This window comes from Schistocerca cancellata, chromosome 1 (assembly GCF_023864275.1).
Source record: "Schistocerca cancellata isolate TAMUIC-IGC-003103 chromosome 1, iqSchCanc2.1, whole genome shotgun sequence".
Classification (NCBI taxonomy): Eukaryota; Metazoa; Arthropoda; class Insecta; order Orthoptera; family Acrididae; genus Schistocerca; species Schistocerca cancellata.
The window spans coordinates 54,560,135-54,579,459 of record NC_064626.1 but is presented as its reverse complement, the minus strand read 5'-3'; the positions used below and the strand labels follow the sequence as shown (position 1 = coordinate 54,579,459).

Genomic DNA, 19,325 nt, shown 5'->3' with positions numbered 1-19,325 from the left:
CCTGCCTTACATGCCTGTGAGTGTCAGCAGCAGCGCTTTACGTAAGTGCGCTGTCGCACTATTTCTGGAGCGACCGATAGTATTTCTGGTTCGTCGTCTGTCTGGAAGTCAGTCGGGCGCGAAGCAACAGTCGGGCACGAAGCAGCAGTCCCGCACGAAGAAGCAGTCGGGCACGGAGCAGCAGTCCCGCACGAAGCAGCAGTCGGGCACGAAGCAGCAGTTGGGCACGGAGCAGCAGTCCTGCACCAAGCAGCAGTCGGGCACGGAGCAGCAGTCCCGCGCGAAGCAGCAGACAGGCATGAAGCAGCAGTCGGGCACGGAGCAGCAGTCCCGCAAGAAGCAGCAGTCGGGCACGGAGCAGCAGTCCCGCACGAAGCAGCAGTCGGGCACAAAGCAGCAGTCAGGCACGGAGCAGCAGTCCCGCACGAAACAGCAGTCCCGCACGAAGCAGCAGTCGGGCACCGAGCAGCAGTCCCGCACGAAGCAGCAGTCGGGCACGGAGCAGCAGTCCCGCACCAAGCAGCAGTCGGGCGCAAAGCAGCAGTCGGGCACGGAGCAGCAGTCCCGCACAAAGCAGCAGTCACGCACGAAGCAGAAGTCGGGCACGGAGCAGCAGCCCCCCCGAACGAAGCAGCAGTCGGGCACGGAGCAGCAGTCCCGCGCAAGACAGCGGTCGGGCACGAAGCAGCAGTAGGGGCACGGAGCAGCAGTCCCGCAAGAAGAAGCAGTCGGGCACGGAGCAGCAGTCTCGCACAAAGATGCAGTCGGCCACGAAGCAGCAGTTGGGCATGGAGCAGCAGTCCCGCACGAAGCAGCAGTCCCGTACGAAGCTGCAGTCGGGCACAGAGCAGCAGTCCCGCACGAAGCAGCAGTCGGGCACGAAGCAGCAATCAGGCAGGGAGCAGCAGTCCCGCACAAAGCAGCAATCGGAAACGAAGCAGCAGTCCTGCACAAAGCAGCAGCCGGGCACGAAGCAGCAGTCCTGCACGAAGCAGAAGTCGGGCACAGAGCAGCAGTCCCGCACGAAGCAACAGTTGCGCACGAAGCAGCAGTAGCGCACGAAGCAGCAGTCAGGCATGGAGCAGCAGTCCCGCACGAAGCAGCAGTCGGGCACGAAGCAGCAGTCGGACACAGAGCAGCAGTCCCGCACAAAGCAGCAGTCGGGCACGGAGCAGCAGTCCCGCACGAAGCAGCAGTCGGGCACGAAGCAGCAGTCGGGCACAGATCAGCAGTCCCGCACGAAGCAGCAGTCGGGCATGAGGCAGCAGTCGGCCTCGGAGCATCAGTCCCGCACGAAGAACCTGTCGGGCAAGGAGCAACAGCGCCACACGAAGCAGCAGTCGGGAAATGAGCAGCAGTCCCGCATGAAGCAGCAGTCGGGCATGAAGAAGCAGTCTTGCACGAAGCAGCAGTAGGGCACGGAGCAGCAGTCCCACACGAAGCAACAGTCGCGCACGAAGCAGCAGTCCCGCACGAAGCAGCAGTCAGGCATGGAGCAGCAGTCCCGCACGAAGCAGCAGTCGGTAACGGAGCAGCAGTTGGGCACGAAGCAGCAGTCTTGCACGAAGCAGAAGTCGGGCACGGAACAGCAGTCCCGAATGAAGCAACGGTAGTGCACGAAGAAACAGTCTTGCACGAAGCAGCAGTCGGGCATGGAGCAGCAGTCCCACATGAAGCAACAGTCGGGCACGAAGCACCAGCCCCGCACGAAGCACCAGTCCCACACAAAGCAGCAGTCGGGCACGGAGCAGCAGTCCCGCACGAAGCAGCAGTCAGGCATGGAGCAGCAGTCCCGCACGAAGCAGCAGTCAGCCACAAGGCAGCAGTCGGACACGGAGCAGCAGTCCCGCACGAAGCAGCAGACGGACACGGAGCACCAGTCCTGCACGAAGCAGCAGTCGGGCATGAAGCACCAGTCCCGCACGAAGCAGCAGTCCCGCACAAAGCAGCAGTGGGGCACGGAGAAGCTATCCCGCACGAAGCAGCAGTCAGACATGGAGCAGCAGTCCCGCACAAAGCAGCAGTCAGGCACGAAGCCGCAGTCAGGCACGGAGCTGCAGTCCCGCATGAAGCAGCAGTTGGGCACGGAGCAGCAGTCCCCCATGAATCAGCAGTCGGGCCCGAAGCAGCAGTCGGGCACAGAGCAGTAGGCCCGCACGTAGTAGCAGTCGGGCACAAAGCAGCAATCGGACACAGAGCAGCAGTCACGCACGGAGCTGTATTCGGGCATGGAGCAGCAGTCCCGCACGAAGCAAAGTCTGGCACGAAGCAGCAGTCCCGCACGAAGCAGCAGTCGGGCACGAAGCACCAGTCCCGCACGAAGCAGAAGTCGGGCAAGAAGCAGCAGTCCTGCAGGAAGCAGCAGTCGGCATGAAGCAGCAGTCCCGCACGAAGCAACAGTCGCGCACGAAGCAGCAGTCCCACACGAAGCAGCAGTCAGGCATGGAGCAGCAGTCCCGCACAAAGCCGCAGTCATGCACGAAGCCACAGTCGGGCATGGAGCTGCAGTCCCGCATGAACCAACAGTTGGGCACGGAGCAGCAGTCCCCCATGAATCAGCAGTCGGGCACGAAGCAGCAGTCAGGCACAGAGCATTATTCCCACACGAAGTAGCAGTCGGGCACGAAGCAGCAGTCGGACACAGAGCAGCAGTCACGCACGAAGCTGTATTCGGGCACGGAGCAGCAGTCCCGCATGAAGCAGCAGTCGGGCACGAAGCAGCAGTCATTCACAGAGCAGCAGTCCCGCACGAAGCAGCAGGCCTGCACGAACACCAGTCGGACACAGATCAGCTGTCCCGCACGAAGCAGCAGTCGGGCACGAAGCAGCAGTCCCGCACGAAGCAGCAGTCGGGCACAAAGCAGCAGTCCCGCACGAAGCAACCATTTGGCACGAAGCAGCAGTCCCGCACGAAGCAGCAGTCGGCACGGAGCAGCAGTCCCGCACGAAGCAGCAGTTGGGCACAGAACAGCAGTCCCGTATGAAGCAGCAGTCGGACACGAAGCAGCAGTCCCGCACGAATCAACAGTCGGGCACGAAGCAGCAGTCCCGCACGAAGCAGCAGTCAGGCACGGAGCAGCAGTCCGGCTCAATAGCAGCAGTCCCGCACGAAGCAACAGTCCCACATGAAGCAGCAGTTGGGCACGGAGCAGCAGTAACGCACGAAACAACAGTCGGGCACGAAGCAGCAGTCCTGTACGAAGCAACAGTCGGGCATGAAGAAGCAGTCCCCCATGAAGCAGATCTCGGGCACGAAGCACCAGTCCCACACGAAGCACCAGTCGGGCACGGAGCAACAGTCCCTTACAAAACAGCGGTCGGGCACGGAGCAGCAGTCCCGCACGAAGTAACAGTCGGGCACAAAGCAGCAGTCCCACACAAAGCAGCAGTCGGGCACGAAGCAGCAGGCCCGCACGAAGCAACAGTCGGGCACGAAGCAGCAGTCCTGCACGAAGCAGCGGTCGGGCACAAAGCAGCAGCCCCGCACAAAGCAGCAGTCGGGCACGGAGCAGCAATCCCGCATGAAGCAGCATCGGGCATGAAGCAGCAGTCCCGAACGAAGCTGCAGTCGGGCACAGAGCAGTAGTCCCAAACGAAGCAACAGTCGGCACGAAGCAGCCGTCCCGAACGAAGCAGCAGTTGGGAACGGAGCAGCAGTCCCGCACAAAGCAACAGTCGGGCACGAATCAGCAGTCGGGCACGAAGCAGCAGTCGGGCACGAAGGAGCAGTCCTGCACGAAGCAACAGTCGGGCATCAAGCAGCAGTCCCGCATGAAGCAGCAGTTGGGCACGGAGCAGCAGTCCCCCATGAATCAGCAGTCGGGCCCGAAGCAGCAGTCGGGCACAGAGCAGTAGTCCCGCACGAAGTAGCAGTCGGGCACAAAGCAGCAATCGGACACAGAGCAGCAGTCACGCACAAATCTGTATTCGGGCACGGAGCAGCAGGCCCGCATGAAGCAGCAGTCGGGCACGAAGCAGCTGTCATGCACAGAGCAGCAGTCTTGCACGAAGCAGCAGGCCCGCACGAACAGCTGTCGGGCACAGATCAGCTGTCCCGCACGAAGCAGCAGTCGGGCACGAAGTAGCAGTCCCGCACGAAGCAGCAGTCGGGCACAAAGCAGCAGTCCCGCACGAAGCAGCAGTTGGGCACAAAGCAGAAGTCCCGCACTAAGCACCAGTCGGGCACAAAGCAGCAGTCCCGCACGAAGCAGCATTCGGGCACGGAGCAGCAGTCCCGCACGAAGCATCATTCGGGCACGGAGCAGCAGTTCTGCACGAACCAACAGTCGGGCACGAAACACCAGTCCCGCACGAAGCAGCAGTCGGGCATGGAGCAGCAGTCCCGCAAGAAGCAGCAGTTGGGCACGGAGCAGCTGTCCCGCACTAAGCAGCAGTCGGGCACGGAGCAGCAGTCCCGCACGAAGCAGCAGTCGGGCATGGAGCAGCAGTCCTGCACGAAGCAGCAGTCGGGCACGGAGCAGCAGTTCTGCACGAAGCAACAGTCAGGGACTAAGCAGTAGTCCCGCACGAAGGAGCAGTCGGGCACGGAGCAGCAGTCCCGCACGAAGTAGCAGTCGGGCATGGAGCAGCAGACCCGCACGAAGCAGCAGTCGGGCACAGAGCAGCAGTCCCGCATGAAGCAGCAGTCGGGCACGAAGCAGCATTCATGCACGAAGCAGCAGTTGGGCACAGAGCAGCAGTCCAGCACGAAGCAACAATCGGGCACGAAGCAGCAGTCCCGCCCAAAGCAGCAGTCAGGCACGCAGCAACAGTCCCACACAAAGCAACAGTGGGGGACAAAGTAGCAGTCCCGCACGAAGCAGCAGTCGGGCACAAAGCAGCAGTACTGCATGAACCAGCAGTCGGGCACGAATTAGCAGTCCCGCACGAAGCAGCAGTCGGGCACGGAGCAGCAGTCCCGCACGAAGCAGCAGCCGCGCCCAGACCAGCAGTCCCGCACGAAGCAACAGTCGGGCACGAAGCACCAGTCCCGTACGAAGCAGCAGTTGGGCTCGAAGCACCAGTCCCGCACGAAGCAGCAGTCGGGCACTAAGCAGCAGTCCCTCAAGAAGAAGCAGTCGAGCACGGAGCAGCAGTCCCGCACGTAGCAGTTGTCGGGCACGAAGCAGCAGTCAAGCACGATGCAGCACGCCCGCACCAAGCAGCAGTCGGGCACGGATCAGCAGTCCCGCATGAAGCAGCATTCGGGCACGAATCAGCAGTCGGCCACGGTGCAGCAGTACCGCACGAAGCAGCAGTCGGGCACGGAGCAGCATACCCGCACGAAATAACAGTCGGTCACAAAGAAGCAGTCCCGCAAGAAGCAGTAATCGGGCACGAAGCAGCAGTCCTGCACAAAGCAACAGTCGGGCAAGAAGCAGCAGTCCTGCACGAAGCAGCAGTCGGGCACGAAGCAGCAGTCCCGCACGAAGCAGCAGTCGGGCACGAAGCAGCAGTCGGGCACGGAGCAGCAGCCCGCACGAAGGAGCAAGCCTGCATGGATCAGCAGTCAGGCATGGATCAGCAGTCCTGGACGAAGCAGCAGTCGGGCATGAAGCAGCAGTCGGCCACGGAGCAGCAGTCCCGCACAAAGCAGCAGTCGTGCACAGCACAGTAGTCCCGCACGAAGCAGCAGTCGGGCACGGAGGAGCAGTCCCGCACGAAGCAGCCGTCGGGCACGAAGAAGCAGTCCCGTTCAAAGCCGCAGTTGGGCACGAAGCAGCAGTCCCGCACGAAGCAGCAGTCGGGCACGAAGCAGCAGTCCTGCACGAAGCAGCAGTCGGGCATGGAGCAGCAGTCCCGCACGAAGCAACAGTCGGGCACAAAGCACCAGTCCCGTTCGAAGCCGCAGTTGGGCACGAAGCAGCAGTCCCGCACGAAGCAGCAGTCGGGCACGAAGAAGCAGTCCCGCACGAAGCAGCAGTCGGGCACGGAGCAGCAGTCCCGCACAAAGCAGCAGTCGGGCACAGAACGGCAGTCCCGTATGAAGCAGCAATCGGACACAAAGCAGCAGTCCCGCACGAATCAACAGTCGGGCACGAAGCAGCAGTCCCGCACGAAGCAGCAGTCGTGCACGGAGCAACAGTCCCGCGTGAAGCAGCAGTTGGGCACGGAGCAGCAGTCCTGCACGAAACAACAGTCGAGCACGAAGCAGCAGTCCGGCACCATGCAGCAGTCGGGCACGAAGCAGCAGTCCTGTCCGAAGCAACAATCGGGCATGAAGAAGCAGTCCCCCATGAAGCAGAACTCGCGCATGAAGCACCAGTCCCGCACGAAGCATCAGTCCGGCACAGAGCAGCAGTCCCTTACAAAACAGCAGTCGGGCACGGAGCAGCAGTCCCGCACGAAGCAACAGTCGGGCAGAAAGCAGCAGTCCCACACAAAGCAACAGTCGGGCACGAAGCAGCAGTCCCGCACGAAGCAACAGTCGGGCACGAAGTAGCAGTCCTGCACGAAGCAGCGGTCGGGCACGAAGCAGCAGCCCCGCACGAAGCAGCAGTCAGGCACGGAGCAGCAATCCCGCACGAAGTAGCAGTCTGACATGAAGCAGCAGTCCCGAACGAAGCTGCAGTCGGGCACTGAGCAGGAGTCCCAAACGAAGCAACAGCCGGCACGAAGCAGCAGTCCCGAACGAAGCAGCAGTCGGGCACGGGGTATCAGGCCCGCTCGAAGCAACAGTTGGGCACGGAGCAGCAGTCGGGCACAGAGAAGCAGTCCCCCACGAGTCAGCAGTCGGGCACGAAACAGACGTCCCGCACGAAGCAGCAGTCCCGGACGGGACAACAGTCGGGCACGAAGCAGCAGTCCCGCATGAAGCAGAAGTCGGGCACAAAACAGCCGTCCCGCACAAAGAAGCAGTCCCGCACGGTGCAGCAGTCTCGCATGAAGCAGCAGTCGGGCACAGAGCAGCAGTCCCGCACGAAGCAGCAGTCGGGCATGGAGCAGCAGTCCCACACCAAGCAGCAGTCCGGCACGTAGCAGCAGTCCCGCACGAAGCAGCAGTCGGGCACGAAGCAGCAGTCTTGCACGTAGCAGCAGTCGGGCACGAAGCAGCTGTCCCGCACGAAGCAACAGTCGGGCACGAAGCAGCAGTCCCGCACGAAGCAGCAGTCCGGCACGAGGCAGCTGTCCCGCACGAAGCAGCAGTCGGGCACGACGCAGCAGTCCCGCACGAAGCAGCAGTCGGGCACGGAGCAGCAGTCCCGCACAAAGCAGCAGTCGGGCACAGAACGGCAGTCCCGTATGAAGCAGCAATCGGACACAAAGCAGCAGTCCCGCACGAATCAACAGTCGGGCACGAAGCAGCAGTCCCGCACGAAGCAGCAGTCGTGCACGGAGCAACAGTCCCGCGTGAAGCAGCAGTTGGGCACGGAGCAGCAGTCCTGCACGAAACAACAGTCGAGCACGAAGCAGCAGTCCGGCACCATGCAGCAGTCGGGCACGAAGCAGCAGTCCTGTCCGAAGCAACAATCGGGCATGAAGAAGCAGTCCCCCATGAAGCAGAACTCGCGCATGAAGCACCAGTCCCGCACGAAGCATCAGTCCGGCACAGAGCAGCAGTCCCTTACAAAACAGCAGTCGGGCACGGAGCAGCAGTCCCGCACGAAGCAACAGTCGGGCAGAAAGCAGCAGTCCCACACAAAGCAACAGTCGGGCACGAAGCAGCAGTCCCGCACGAAGCAACAGTCGGGCACGAAGTAGCAGTCCTGCACGAAGCAGCGGTCGGGCACGAAGCAGCAGCCCCGCACGAAGCAGCAGTCAGGCACGGAGCAGCAATCCCGCACGAAGTAGCAGTCTGACATGAAGCAGCAGTCCCGAACGAAGCTGCAGTCGGGCACTGAGCAGGAGTCCCAAACGAAGCAACAGCCGGCACGAAGCAGCAGTCCCGAACGAAGCAGCAGTCGGGCACGGGGTATCAGGCCCGCTCGAAGCAACAGTTGGGCACGGAGCAGCAGTCGGGCACAGAGAAGCAGTCCCCCACGAGTCAGCAGTCGGGCACGAAACAGACGTCCCGCACGAAGCAGCAGTCCCGGACGGGACAACAGTCGGGCACGAAGCAGCAGTCCCGCATGAAGCAGAAGTCGGGCACAAAACAGCCGTCCCGCACAAAGAAGCAGTCCCGCACGGTGCAGCAGTCTCGCATGAAGCAGCAGTCGGGCACAGAGCAGCAGTCCCGCACGAAGCAGCAGTCGGGCATGGAGCAGCAGTCCCACACCAAGCAGCAGTCCGGCACGTAGCAGCAGTCCCGCACGAAGCAGCAGTCGGGCACGAAGCAGCAGTCTTGCACGTAGCAGCAGTCGGGCACGAAGCAGCTGTCCCGCACGAAGCAACAGTCGGGCACGAAGCAGCAGTCCCGCACGAAGCAGCAGTCCGGCACGAGGCAGCTGTCCCGCACGAAGCAGCAGTCGGGCACGACGCAGCAGTCCCGCACGAAGCAGCAGTCGGGTGGGGAGCAGCAGTCGATCACGGACCGGCAGTCCCACACGAAGCAACAGTCGGGCACGAAGCACCAGTCCCGTACTAAGTAGCAGTTGGGCACGAAGCAGCAGTCCCGCACGAAGCAGCAGTCCCGCATGAACCAGCAGTCGGGCACGAAGCAGCAGTCCCGCATGTAGTAACAGTCGGGCATGAAGCAGCAGTCCCGCACGAAGCAGCAGTTGGGCATGAAGTAGCAGTCCCGCTTGAAGGAGCAGTCAGGCATGGAGCAGCAGTCCCACACGAAGCAGCAGTTGTGCACGAAGCAGCAGTCCCACACGAAACAACAGTCTGGTATGAAGCAGCAGTCCCGCACGAAGCAGCACTCGAGCACGAAGCACCAGTCCCGCACGAAGCAGCAGTCAGGCATAGAGCAGCAGTCCCGCACGAAGCAGCAGTCAGGCACGGAGCAGCAGTCCTGCGCGAAGCAAGGGTCTGGCACGAAGCAGCAGTCCCGCACGAAGTAGCTGTTGGGCACAAAGCAGCAGTCCTGCATGAAGCACCAGTCGGGCACGATGCAGCAGTCCTGCAGGAAGCAACAGTCGGGCATGAAGCAGCAGTCCAACATGAAGCAGCAGTGGGGCAAGAAGCAGCAGTCCGGCAGGAAGAAACAGTCGGGCACGAAGCAGCAGTCCCGCACGAAGCAGCAGTTGGGCACGAAGCAGCACTCCCGCACAAAGCAGCAGTCAGGCACGGAGCAGCAGTCCCTCACGAAGCAGCTGTGGGGCACGGAGCAGCGGTCCCGCACGAAGCAACATTTGGGCACGAAGCAGCAGTCCCGCACGGAGCAGCAGTCGGGCACGAAGCAGCAGTCCTGCACGAAGCAGCAGTCGGGCACGGAGCAGCAGTCCCGCACGAAGCAGCAGTGGTGCACGATGCAGCAGTCCCGCACGCAGCAGCAGTCGGGCACGGAGCAGCAGTCCCGCATGAAGCAGCAGTGGTGCACGATGCAGCAGTCCCGCACGAAGCAGCAGTCAGGCACGGAGCAGCAGTCCCGCACAAAGCAACAGTCGGGCACGTAGCAGCAGTCCTGCACGAAGCAGCAGCCGGGCACGAAGCAGCAGTCCCGCACGAAGCAGCAGTCGGGCACGGAGCAGCCGTCCCTCACGAAGCAGCAGTCGGCCACGAAGAAGCAGTCCTGCGCGAAGCAGCAGATGGGCACGAAGCAGCAGTCTTGCACGAAGCAGCAGTCGGGCATGGAGCAGGAGTCCCGCACGAAGCAGCAGTCGGGCACGGAGCAGCAGTCCTGCACGAAGCAACAGTTGGGCACAAAGCAGCAGTCCCGCATGAACCAACAGTCGGGCACAAAGCAGCAGTCCCGCATGTAGCAACAGTCGGGCAAGAAGCAGCAGTCCCGCACGAAGCAGCAGTTGGGCACGAAGTATCAGTCCCGCCTGAAGGAGCAGTCAGGCATGGAGCAGCAGTCCCGCACAAAGCAGCAGTTGGGCATGGAGCAGCAGTCCCACACGAAACAACAGTCGGGTACGAAGCAGCAGTCCCGCACGAAGCAGCACTCGGGCACGAAACACCAGTCCCGCACGAAGCAGCAGTCAGGCACAGAGCAGCAGTCCCGCACGAAGCGGCAGTCAGGCACGGAGCAGCAGTCCTGCGCGAAGCAAGGGTCTGGCACGAAGCAGCAGTCCCGCACGAAGTAGCTGTTGGGCACAAAGCAGCAGTCCCGCACGAAGCACCAGTCGGGCACGATGCAGCAGTCCTGCAGGAAGCAACAGTCGGGCATGAAGCAGCAGTCCCGCACGAAGCAGCAGTCGGGCACGAAGCAGCAGTGCCGCAGGAAGAAACAGTCGGGCACGAAGCAGCAGTCCCGCACGAAGCAGCAGTTGGGCACTAAGCAGCAGTCCCGCACGAAGCAGCAGTCAGGCACGGAGCAGCAGTCCCTCACGAAGCAGCAGTGGGGCACGGAGCAGCGGTCCCGCACGAAGCAACATTCGGGCACGATGCAGCAGTCCCGCACGGAGCCGCAGTCGGGCACGAAGCAGCAGTCGGGCTTGAAGCAGCAGTCCTGCACGAAGCAGCAGTCGGGCACGGAGCTGCAGTCCCGCATGAAGTAGCAGTGGTGCACAATGCAGCAGTCCCGCACGAAGCAGCAGTCAGGCACGGAGCAGCAGCCCCGCACAAAGCAACAGTCGGGCACGAAGCAGCATTCCCGCACGAAGCAGCAGTCAGACACGGAGCAGCAATCCCGCACGAAGGAGCAGACGGGCACGAAGCAGCAGTCCTGCACGAAGCAACTGTTGGGCACAAAACAGCAGTCCCGCATGAAGCAGCAATCGGGCACAAAGCGGCAGTCCCGCACGAATCAGCAGTCGGGCACGGAGCAGCAGTCCCGCACGAAGCTGCAGTCGGGCACAAAGCAGCAGTCCCACACAAATCAGCAGTCGGGCACGAAGCAGCAGTCTCGCATGAAGCAAGAGTCGGGCTCAAAGCAGCAGTCCCGCACGAAGCAGCAGTCGAGCACGGAGCAGCGGTCGGGGACAAAGGAGCGTCAGGCATGGAGCGCTAGTGATGTGAGGACATCCAGTACTTGCCGACCGCTGGCGACACACATGAATTGTCCGACTGAAGAAGACTGGAGCGAGGACGACTGTTGGTTGGTCTTTCGGTCGGTCGTCTGATCGGCCGACGTGTATTTGATCTTTTGACTGTTTCCATATGTGAACAGTTGATCGGTTGCGCCAGAGCAGCGAGAAAGCCTCTGCGGCGGGCGATCAGGCCGGGACCGCTGGTGGCGTCCACGCACGGTTGGCGTGATGAAGAGTAGGCTGAAGTTCAAGACATTAGTCAGGAAGAATCAATACGCAAAGAAGTGGGATACGCAAGTACTAAAGAAAGACGAGATACGTTTGAAGTTCTCTAACGCTATAGATACAGCAATAAGGAATATCACAGTAGGAAGTACAGTTGAAGAGGAATGGACATCTCTAAAAAGGGCCATCACTGAAGTTGGGAAGGTAAACATAGGTACAAAGAAGGTAGCTGTGAAGAAACCATGGGTAACAGAAGAAATACTTGAGTAGATTGAGGAATACAGATATACAAGTCGCTGAGGAATGAAATCAATAGGATGTGCAGGGATGCTAAGACGAAATGGCTGCAGGAAAAATGTGAAGACATCGAAAAAGATATGATTGTCGGAAGGACAGACTCAGCATACAGGAAAGTCAAAACAACCTATGGTAACATTAAAAGCAGCGGTGGTAACATTAAGATTGCTACGGGAATTCCACTGTTAAATGCAGAGGAGAGAGCAGATAGGTGGAAAGAATACATTGAGAGCCTGTGTGAGGGTGAAGATTTGTCTGATGGGATAGAAGAAGAAACAGGAGTCGATTTAGAAGAGATAGGGGACTCAGTATTAGAATCGGAATTTAAAAGAGCTTTGGAAGACTTACGGTCAAATAAGGCAGGAAGGATAGATAAGATTCCATCAGAAATTCTAAAATAATTGGGGGAAGTGGAAACAAAACGACTATTCACGTTGGTGTGTAGTATATATGAGTCTTGCGATGTACCATCTGACTTTCGGAAAAGGCATCATCCTCACAATTCCGAAGACGGCAAGAGCTGCCAAGTGCGAGAATTATCGCACAATCAGCTTAACAGCTCATACATCGAAGCTGCTTACAAGAATAATATACAGAAGAATGGAAAAGAAAATTAAGAATGCGCTAGGTGACGATCAGTTTGGCTTTAGGAAAAGTATAGGGACGAGAGGCAATTCTGACGTTACTGCTAATAATGGAAGCAAGGCTAAAGAAAAATCGAGACACTTTCATAGGATTTGTCGACCTGGAAAAAGCGTTCGACAATATAAAATGGTGCAAGCTGTTCGAGATTCTGCAAAAAGTAGGGAAAGCTATAGGGAGAGACGGGTCATATACAATATGTACAACAACCAAGAGGCAATAATAAGAGTGGACGATCAAGAACGAAGAGCTCGTATTAAGAAGGGTGTAGGATAAGGCTGTAGCCTTTCGCCACTACTCTTCAATCTGCACATCGAGGAAGCAATGTTGGAAATGAAAGAAAGGTTCAGGAGTGGAATTAAAATACATGGTGAAATTATATCAATGATACGATTCGCTGATGACATAGTGAAAGTAAAGAAGAATTAAATGACCTGCTGAACGGAATGAACAGTCTAATGAGTAACAGAATGGTTTGAGAGTAAATTGGAGAAAGGCGAAGGTAATGAGAAGTAGTAGAAATGAGAACAGCGAGAAACTTAACATCAGGATTGATGGTCACGAAGTCAATGAAGTTAAGGGATTCTGCTACCTAGGCAGTGGGTGAAATCGTCGAAATCGTAGATATGCTGGAGTACACACAGTGTTTTATATAGTTTTATCTTTAACGATAAAGTTTTTATTCAAGATGAAGGTTTAGCTATGGGTAACAGTCTATCAGGTATTTTAGCTGAAATTTTTATGAATGACTTTGAGAACAAAGTTTTTAGCTCTTTTCCAGAAATTAAGGAGAAGTTAATTTATTACAGACGGTATGTAGACGACACTATTTTATTATTCAAAGGGGAAAAAGAAGACGTAGAGAAAATGACTTCAGTTTTAAACGAGCAGCATCCAATAATTCAATTCACACTAGAAATGGAAAACAACGGGGCGATTAACTATTTAGATTTGACTGTCAGAAAGGAGGGAGGCAGACACGTTTTCGGCGTCTATAGAAAAGACACGTTCACCCGGCACAGCATAAGAGAGCGTACTTTCATGCAATGTGCAACAGAGCTCTCAGATTGCCACTACAGGAAGATGAGTTGCAGAAAGAACTGGGTATTATTAAGCAAGTAGCAGCAGCTAACGGATACAGGACACAAGGTGTTACACGTATGTTTAATAAAATCAAAAACAAACCCGCGGGCATCAGTAGCGATTCTAGGAAAATTAAAGTTAAGAAGAAGTTTGTCACCCTGACATACAAAGGGCGTGTGTCGGAAAGAATTGCTAAATGCTTTCCAAAAAACATCGCAGTGGCATTTCAGAACGAAGGGCAAATGACACATAGATTAAGACATAAACCAGCAACGACGAAACAAATGAAATACAATAATTCCGGAGTATATACGATTAAATGTGCTGAATGTGACAGTTATTATATAGGACAAACAGGGCGGAATTTTGAAATTCGATACAGGGAACATTGCAGTCATAGCAATCGAACAGCATTTGGAACACATGTAAAAGAGAGTAGACATGAAGTTAGTAATATAAATCAACAAATGGAGGTGCTACATAAAGCTCCAAAAAGTCTCAATCTCAACGTGCTCGAAGAGATTGAAATATACGCACATCAAAGGAAAACCCCAGGCCTACTACTTAATGAGCAAAGTGATTTTATGCACAGGAATTATTATGAGATTTTTAAAGACCTGTTTTAGGCTTACTCTTGAATGCAACAGCACGCCCCAGTAAGAAACAGCTACAGCGGAACGGCCCTCAGCGTACTGGCGGCGAGGTGAATTGGGCGCGGCGCAAGACAACTCGGCGTGGCGTTGTATACGTTCTGACGTAGGGAAATCCACTGAACCACCAATCAAAAACAAAGAAGAGTAAACGCACATTTTCGGAAGGATATCTACATTTTAATTATATTTTATGTTTCTTTATAAAGAAATTTTAAATTAATGTAAAAATTTTTCGTTTCATGGTCCACTCAGAAAGATTATTCATTTGTTATTACCTTAAAAATTGTTTTATTAAAAAGAATATTCGCCAATAATATATACGGCGAAATAATAACAGATGCACAATTGTCATAGGTAGAGGGCACTTTTTACTGTTACCAATCAGGTTACTCTTAAATACTGCGATATAATGTTTTAACAGATTGAAATTTACTTTACTTATGACAGTGAACTGTGTGTTCTGTACGGACAAGTTACTCTGTAACTACAACATGTGGTATGTTGGCATTTTATACGTTCCAAAATTTCTTTTTGTAAACTAAGATATTTTTTCACTAACTGTATCTCTCTTATTAATTACATTTTTAACATTGTCTAACAGATCTGAAGATGGGCAGCTAGCCCGAAACCGGTAATTAAAAGTAAAGAATAGCGATCGAAGACTGAAACTCCATATTTTATTTAGTAAAATAACCAATGACGGACGGAGTAAGGAGGACATCAAAAGCAGACTCGCTATGGCAAAAAAGGCATTTCTGGTCAAGAGAAGTCTACTAATATCAAATACCGGCCTTAATTTGAGGAAGAAATTTCTGAGGATATACTTCTGAAGTACAGCATTGTATGGTAGTGAAACATGGGCTGCGGGAAAACCGGTACAGGAGAGAATCGAAGAATTTGACATGTGGTGCTATAGACGAATGTTGAAAATTAGGTGGACTGATAAGGTAAGGACTGAGGAGGTTCTACGCAGAATCGGAGAGGAAAGGAATATGTGGAAAACACTGATAAGGAAAAGGGACAGGATGATATGACATCTGCTAAGACATGAGGGAATGACTTCCATGGTATTAGAGGGAGCTGTAGAGGGCAAAAACTGTAGAGGAAGACAGAGATTGGAATACGTCAAGCAAATAATTGAGGACGTAGGTTGCAAGTGCTACTCTGAGATGAAGAGGTTAGCACAGGAAAGGAATTCGTGGCGGGCCGCATCAAACCAGTCAATAGACTGATGACAAAAAAACAAAAAAAAAAGCCGCAAGAACTGCTAAGTTCGTTCCCCACCGCACCTGCATACTGGAGTTGAGTAATCAGTGAACCTGTCATGAAAGCTCAACCGTTGTGACATCTCTTCGTTAATTGCTGGTTGTTGCGTCCTGGGCAGTCCCCGCAAGCAGCAACGTGATGGTGTGTTGGAGCAAAATTTGGCAGCTGTCTCCCTGTACGCTGTTTAACTTTTGAAATGATTATAATTTATTAGTGAAGTGCAGCGGCGGTATCTTCTGAGTTGTGGCCTTTAACGTTACGGTTACCTGCCCTGGTCGTTAGCGTAGTTTTGCGGCAGTGTGTTTTACTCACCGTGTGTATGCTGTCCGGCGCGGCATGGAGTTCGTCAGTTTGGTGTTGTTCTCTTTTTTTTTTTTTTTTGAGTGTTTATTGTGTCTTGACTGTGTTCATATGACAATTATTAAGACATAATCCTGCTGCGAATTTCGTCTAGGCCGTTGGTTAGTTCTTCACCTGTCCGTAGGTCGTGCTGCAACCTGATAGTTTAGTGTTACGCTTGGCTGTCTGTCTCACGTAAACTGTAGTTAGAGTTTCCTCCGCAGGCCGACCGTTGAAACACTTCTGAGCGTCACTTTATGTGACTGTCATTTTATTTGATTTGGTCACACGTACTGTGACAGGCCTTCAGCCACGTATTAATATCGTCTGTTTTATGTTTAGTACATGGCCTTCAGCCGAACTTCATAACAACTTAAGATTAGGCCTTCAGCAGTGTTTTATTTAAAATTCTTGTTGATCTGCATTTAGGCAATAAGCCGCATTTGTTTCAGAATCTGTGGCTTTAATATGTAAATCCTTGTCTGTATGGTTTCTCTTCAATTATCTTGAATTCTTGAAACGGCCTTCAGCCATGTTCTGTAAATGTTTTTCTTAAGGTTGTCTTTAATTATTCTTGGGTAATTGCTTGCGCCTTCAGCTGACAAGATACTACAAGTTTTCTTAACATGTTTGTCTGTTGCACTGTGTAAAAGCTTATATTTAAAGTCTCTCTTTTATTATTTAAATTTTTTAATTGGGCTTTCAGCTGAAGAACTAACTTGAAAATTTCTTAATATGTCTTTTAGCCGGAATTTGTAAATGCTTTGCTTTTAAATAATTTCCTTAACTGACCTGAAATAATATTTCTGCCTTTAGCAGAGAAGATATTGTAGTTTTACCTAAGTAAGGCTTCCAGCCATTACTCTAAATCCTGGTGTTTTAAAAGCAATCATTTAAACTTATTCTGGAAAAGTTACTTTGGCTCTCAGCCGTGATTTGATCTTCGTTGTTTTCAGGAGAGAACTATGCATTGCCTTGAGGAATAAAGTTGTGTGTGTTCTTGTATAACTAACAGTAATTAACATGCTCCGCTCTGTCCTGCCGAACCAGATTTCAGCAGTCCTGTTTTGGTGGAGGTTTGTTTCAGTATGCTAGTCCACGTGTCTGAAAACAAGGTGCCCATAAATTCCAATTTAGCATTAGCATATAATATTTATCAACGACAATTGTTAATATGTTCGTATTCTGAGAGTTCGTAAAATAGAAGTATAAAATGAATTTATCTCACCAGTTCCCTATATCATTATCTCTTTCCAGTTTCTCTGGCACACCTGGAAATAATTTGCAGGACCACCTGGCTCTCGTCACCATTTTATTTATTAGAAAGTTCGAAAACGTCTGATACCACTTGAGTTTCAGACATTAGAGAAAAATGCGATTTGTCCCAATTTATTTAAAAGATTCTGACCGAAAAGAGGGATAAGAGCTGCCTCGCTCTTCCGTCCTCAGCACCTTTAAAAATTTTCCCTAAAATTGTGGGGTATGGACATATTCGCTCTTTTCTTAATTTCCAACTCATGTCAAACTCCGACAAGCTCCTCTAACTGTAACTTCCTCATACAAAGCAGGCCGGGGTGGCCGAGCGGTTCTACGCACTATAGTCTGGAACCGTGCGACCACTACGGTCTCAGTTTCGAAACCCGCCTCGGGCATGGATGTGTGTGATGTCCTTAGCTTAGTTACGTTTAAGTAGATCTAAGTTCTAGGGGACTGGTGATCTCAGATGTTAAGTCCCATAGTGCTCAGAGCCACTTGCACCATTTGAATCTCATACCCACTTTTCTATCGCTGTAAGTCGTTCATACCCATCCACTCCCAGTTGCCGTTTCTCACTCACTTATTCAGTCCAACTAATTGTCATTATCTCTTTGTGTCCGTGTTATTGTCTCCTGTGTCACAGTCACGGTCCACTTCTCTCTGTCTCAATTGTTACAATCTCGTTTTACTGTCGCTGTCTCCTTCCTTCTGTTTCTTACTGATAATGTCTTATTCCTTCCTTCCTGTTGCTGCTATCTCTTCTCACGACCACTATCTTTCTCTTCCTCTCTGTCATAGTCACGTACTACGTCTCTCATAATCACTCGCTTTCACCAACATCCATCTTCCCTTTCTCTTATTTCTGCCCCCATGGCAATGTCTCTTTCATTCTTTTCCTAGTACTGTTCTGGCACTGCCAACTATTTTTCAATGCACTACGTCCCTCTCCTTCTTTCACATTGCCTTTATCTCCTTCACACTTTAAAGAACACAGCCATTGTCAGTTCCCTTGCAGTCCGACTCTTTTTTCCAGTGTTCGTGTCTTCTCTCTCAGCACACAAATGTGCGAATATTTCCGCATGCCAAAATTTTTGGAAAAAATTTTAAAGGTGCTGAGGAAGGTAGAATGAGGCAACGGGTACCCCTCTTTTCGATCAGTCTCTTACGTAAACAGGAACATATTAACTTTTCTTGTACTGCGACAGGTGCATTTTTCCACTGGTTCTCTTCTTTTTCCTTTTCGAGCAAGGCATGTAACTCATATGCAGTATCTTCAACGGTGAGGGAGCTTTTGTGACCAAGGCGAGAGGTCTTTTCAGCAATTGTTCATCAGCCGACTCATGACAAAGAAAGAAATTTAGCAAACAGACCTAGAATAATTTTTGCGCAACAGTACTGAAAGTAAGATAAAGTAAGTTATTTTTGACTTTAATCTACAGTACACAAAACTGTCGGAAGGATGAGTTGATATGTTCTTAGTACCTAAAGCACAACCTTCGAATTAATTTGTAATTCAAACTGAGCTACTCATTCTTTCGGTCTTCACAAATATCCCGCCATCATTTTTTGGCCAAATTTAAAAACCGTGTTGCTCAAAATTTTTTAATCTTTCAGAGGTGAGATCCTGTCGTATTGTCAGATCTGACTTCGTTAGTTTCTTCTTTGTTCTGAAGAACTCAGATCTTCTTCCATACGATACGAACTTCACTAATATTGGTCTAGGTTTGGTAGATCCTGTCATCCTGCATCCCGCTCTGACTTCTATCAATATTATTCAGTTTCATCTATAGGTCTAGCTTCTCACAGAGCCTTGGCCACTCGTCGTGAGTATCGTCTGGATCTCTCTCCCAATCTCTGGAATTCCGAACAGTCTAAGATAATTGTATCTCTGATGTTGTTCTAGTACATTAGACTTATCGAAGAGATTTTGATCCAGCAAACGTCCACTATCCTCAGTTTCTTTTAATGATATGTTCAGAGCGTAGATCTCACTCGAATTTGCCTCCCGAGTTTTCTGTCACTGCTGCAGTGGCAGCATCTGCTTTTAGCTAGGAGTTCATGTCAGTGTTTGTAGGGCAGATTTTCAGTCGCCAAAAACGTCAATATGTGTCAGGATAAAACATGATTGACAGTTATACAACTCATTGATGTCAGTGATACAGGCCTATTATAATCAGCTGCGAGTGAGCTCAGTGCTCTTAGAGTTACAGCATTACTCTGATATGATAATGTACTCGTACATTTGTCCGACAACTATGCTCGTAGGAGGAAATGATGTGAGTTTTCGAACTGGTGCAACCAACGGTTATCTGCTGTCAAAGTGGAGCAAGTTCTTTAGTACAAACTTTGTAGAATCTCACAGACGCCATTCCATTTTAGCATGATTTTAATTGATTTTCTATTCACTGGTCACTTATCTTCATATCTTGATTAGTAATAAATGTATTCCCGTTTTCCTCAGCTATTCTTGTGAACACATGTTGTAACTGATGCTTCGGCGGCCTTATAATCGCTTTAGACAGTCATACATTAACTTATTCGGAACATT

At 52.8% G+C, this 19,325-nt stretch overlaps 4 protein-coding genes across 4 annotated transcripts in view; 3 read left to right on the top strand and 1 right to left on the bottom strand.

Annotated features, from left to right (window-relative positions):
• Positions 1 to 298: 298 nt before the first annotated feature.
• On the top strand, positions 299 to 7,701 carry LOC126088097 (bcl-2-associated transcription factor 1-like). The gene is made up of 9 exons (XM_049907968.1): positions 299 to 597; positions 653 to 1,038; positions 1,135 to 1,271; positions 1,641 to 2,146; positions 2,238 to 2,584; positions 2,686 to 2,978; positions 5,633 to 6,431; positions 6,587 to 6,867; positions 7,033 to 7,701. Exons 1-9 carry the CDS (start codon positions 299 to 301, stop codon positions 7,699 to 7,701), a joined length of 3,717 nt encoding a protein of 1,238 aa, XP_049763925.1.
• Positions 7,702 to 7,984: 283 nt separating this feature from the next.
• On the bottom strand, positions 7,985 to 9,025 carry LOC126180769 (keratin-associated protein 10-10-like). The gene has a single exon (XM_049927054.1). The coding sequence runs from the start codon at positions 9,023 to 9,025 to the stop codon at positions 7,985 to 7,987; it is 1,041 nt and encodes a 346-aa protein (XP_049783011.1).
• LOC126167175 (serine/arginine-rich splicing factor 4-like) lies at positions 9,024 to 10,544 on the top strand. Its single transcript, XM_049920877.1, has 5 exons — positions 9,024 to 9,415; positions 9,447 to 9,543; positions 9,588 to 9,799; positions 9,918 to 10,029; positions 10,146 to 10,544. The coding sequence occupies exons 1-5, from the start codon at positions 9,024 to 9,026 to the stop codon at positions 10,542 to 10,544; spliced, it is 1,212 nt and encodes a 403-aa protein (XP_049776834.1).
• A 12-nt stretch (positions 10,545 to 10,556) lies between these two features.
• LOC126088096 (uncharacterized) overlaps positions 10,557 to 19,325 on the top strand; it is a 64,038-nt gene continuing 55,269 nt past the window's right edge. The window contains exon 1 of the mRNA XM_049915210.1: positions 10,557 to 10,977. Within this exon, the coding sequence (XP_049771167.1) occupies positions 10,557 to 10,977 (421 nt within the window). The remainder of the gene's footprint in view (positions 10,978 to 19,325) is intronic.

Bases quoted from the DNA above. Each gene is read 5' to 3' on its own strand.
- LOC126088097 (XM_049907968.1), top strand. From the start codon at position 299: ATGAAGCAGCAGTCGGGCACGGAGCAGCAGTCCCGCAAGAAGCAGCAG. The intron at 1,039-1,134 runs GCACGAAGCAGC...AGTCGGACACAG, and splicing joins CCGCACGAAGCAACAGTTGC to AGCAGCAGTCCCGCACAAAG. The intron at 2,147-2,237 runs GTAGGCCCGCAC...GGCATGGAGCAG, and splicing joins CAGCAGTCGGGCACAGAGCA to CAGTCCCGCACGAAGCAAAG.
- LOC126167175 (XM_049920877.1), top strand. From the start codon at position 9,024: ATGAAGCAGCAGTCCAACATGAAGCAGCAGTGGGGCAAGAAGCAGCAG. The intron at 9,416-9,446 runs GTGCACGATGCA...CGCACGAAGCAG, and splicing joins TCCCGCATGAAGCAGCAGTG to CAGTCAGGCACGGAGCAGCA. The intron at 9,544-9,587 runs GCACGAAGCAGC...TCCCTCACGAAG, and splicing joins GGGCACGAAGCAGCAGTCCC to CAGCAGTCGGCCACGAAGAA.
- LOC126180769 (XM_049927054.1), bottom strand. From the start codon at position 9,025: ATGCCCGACTGTTGCTTCCTGCAGGACTGCTGCATCGTGCCCGACTGG.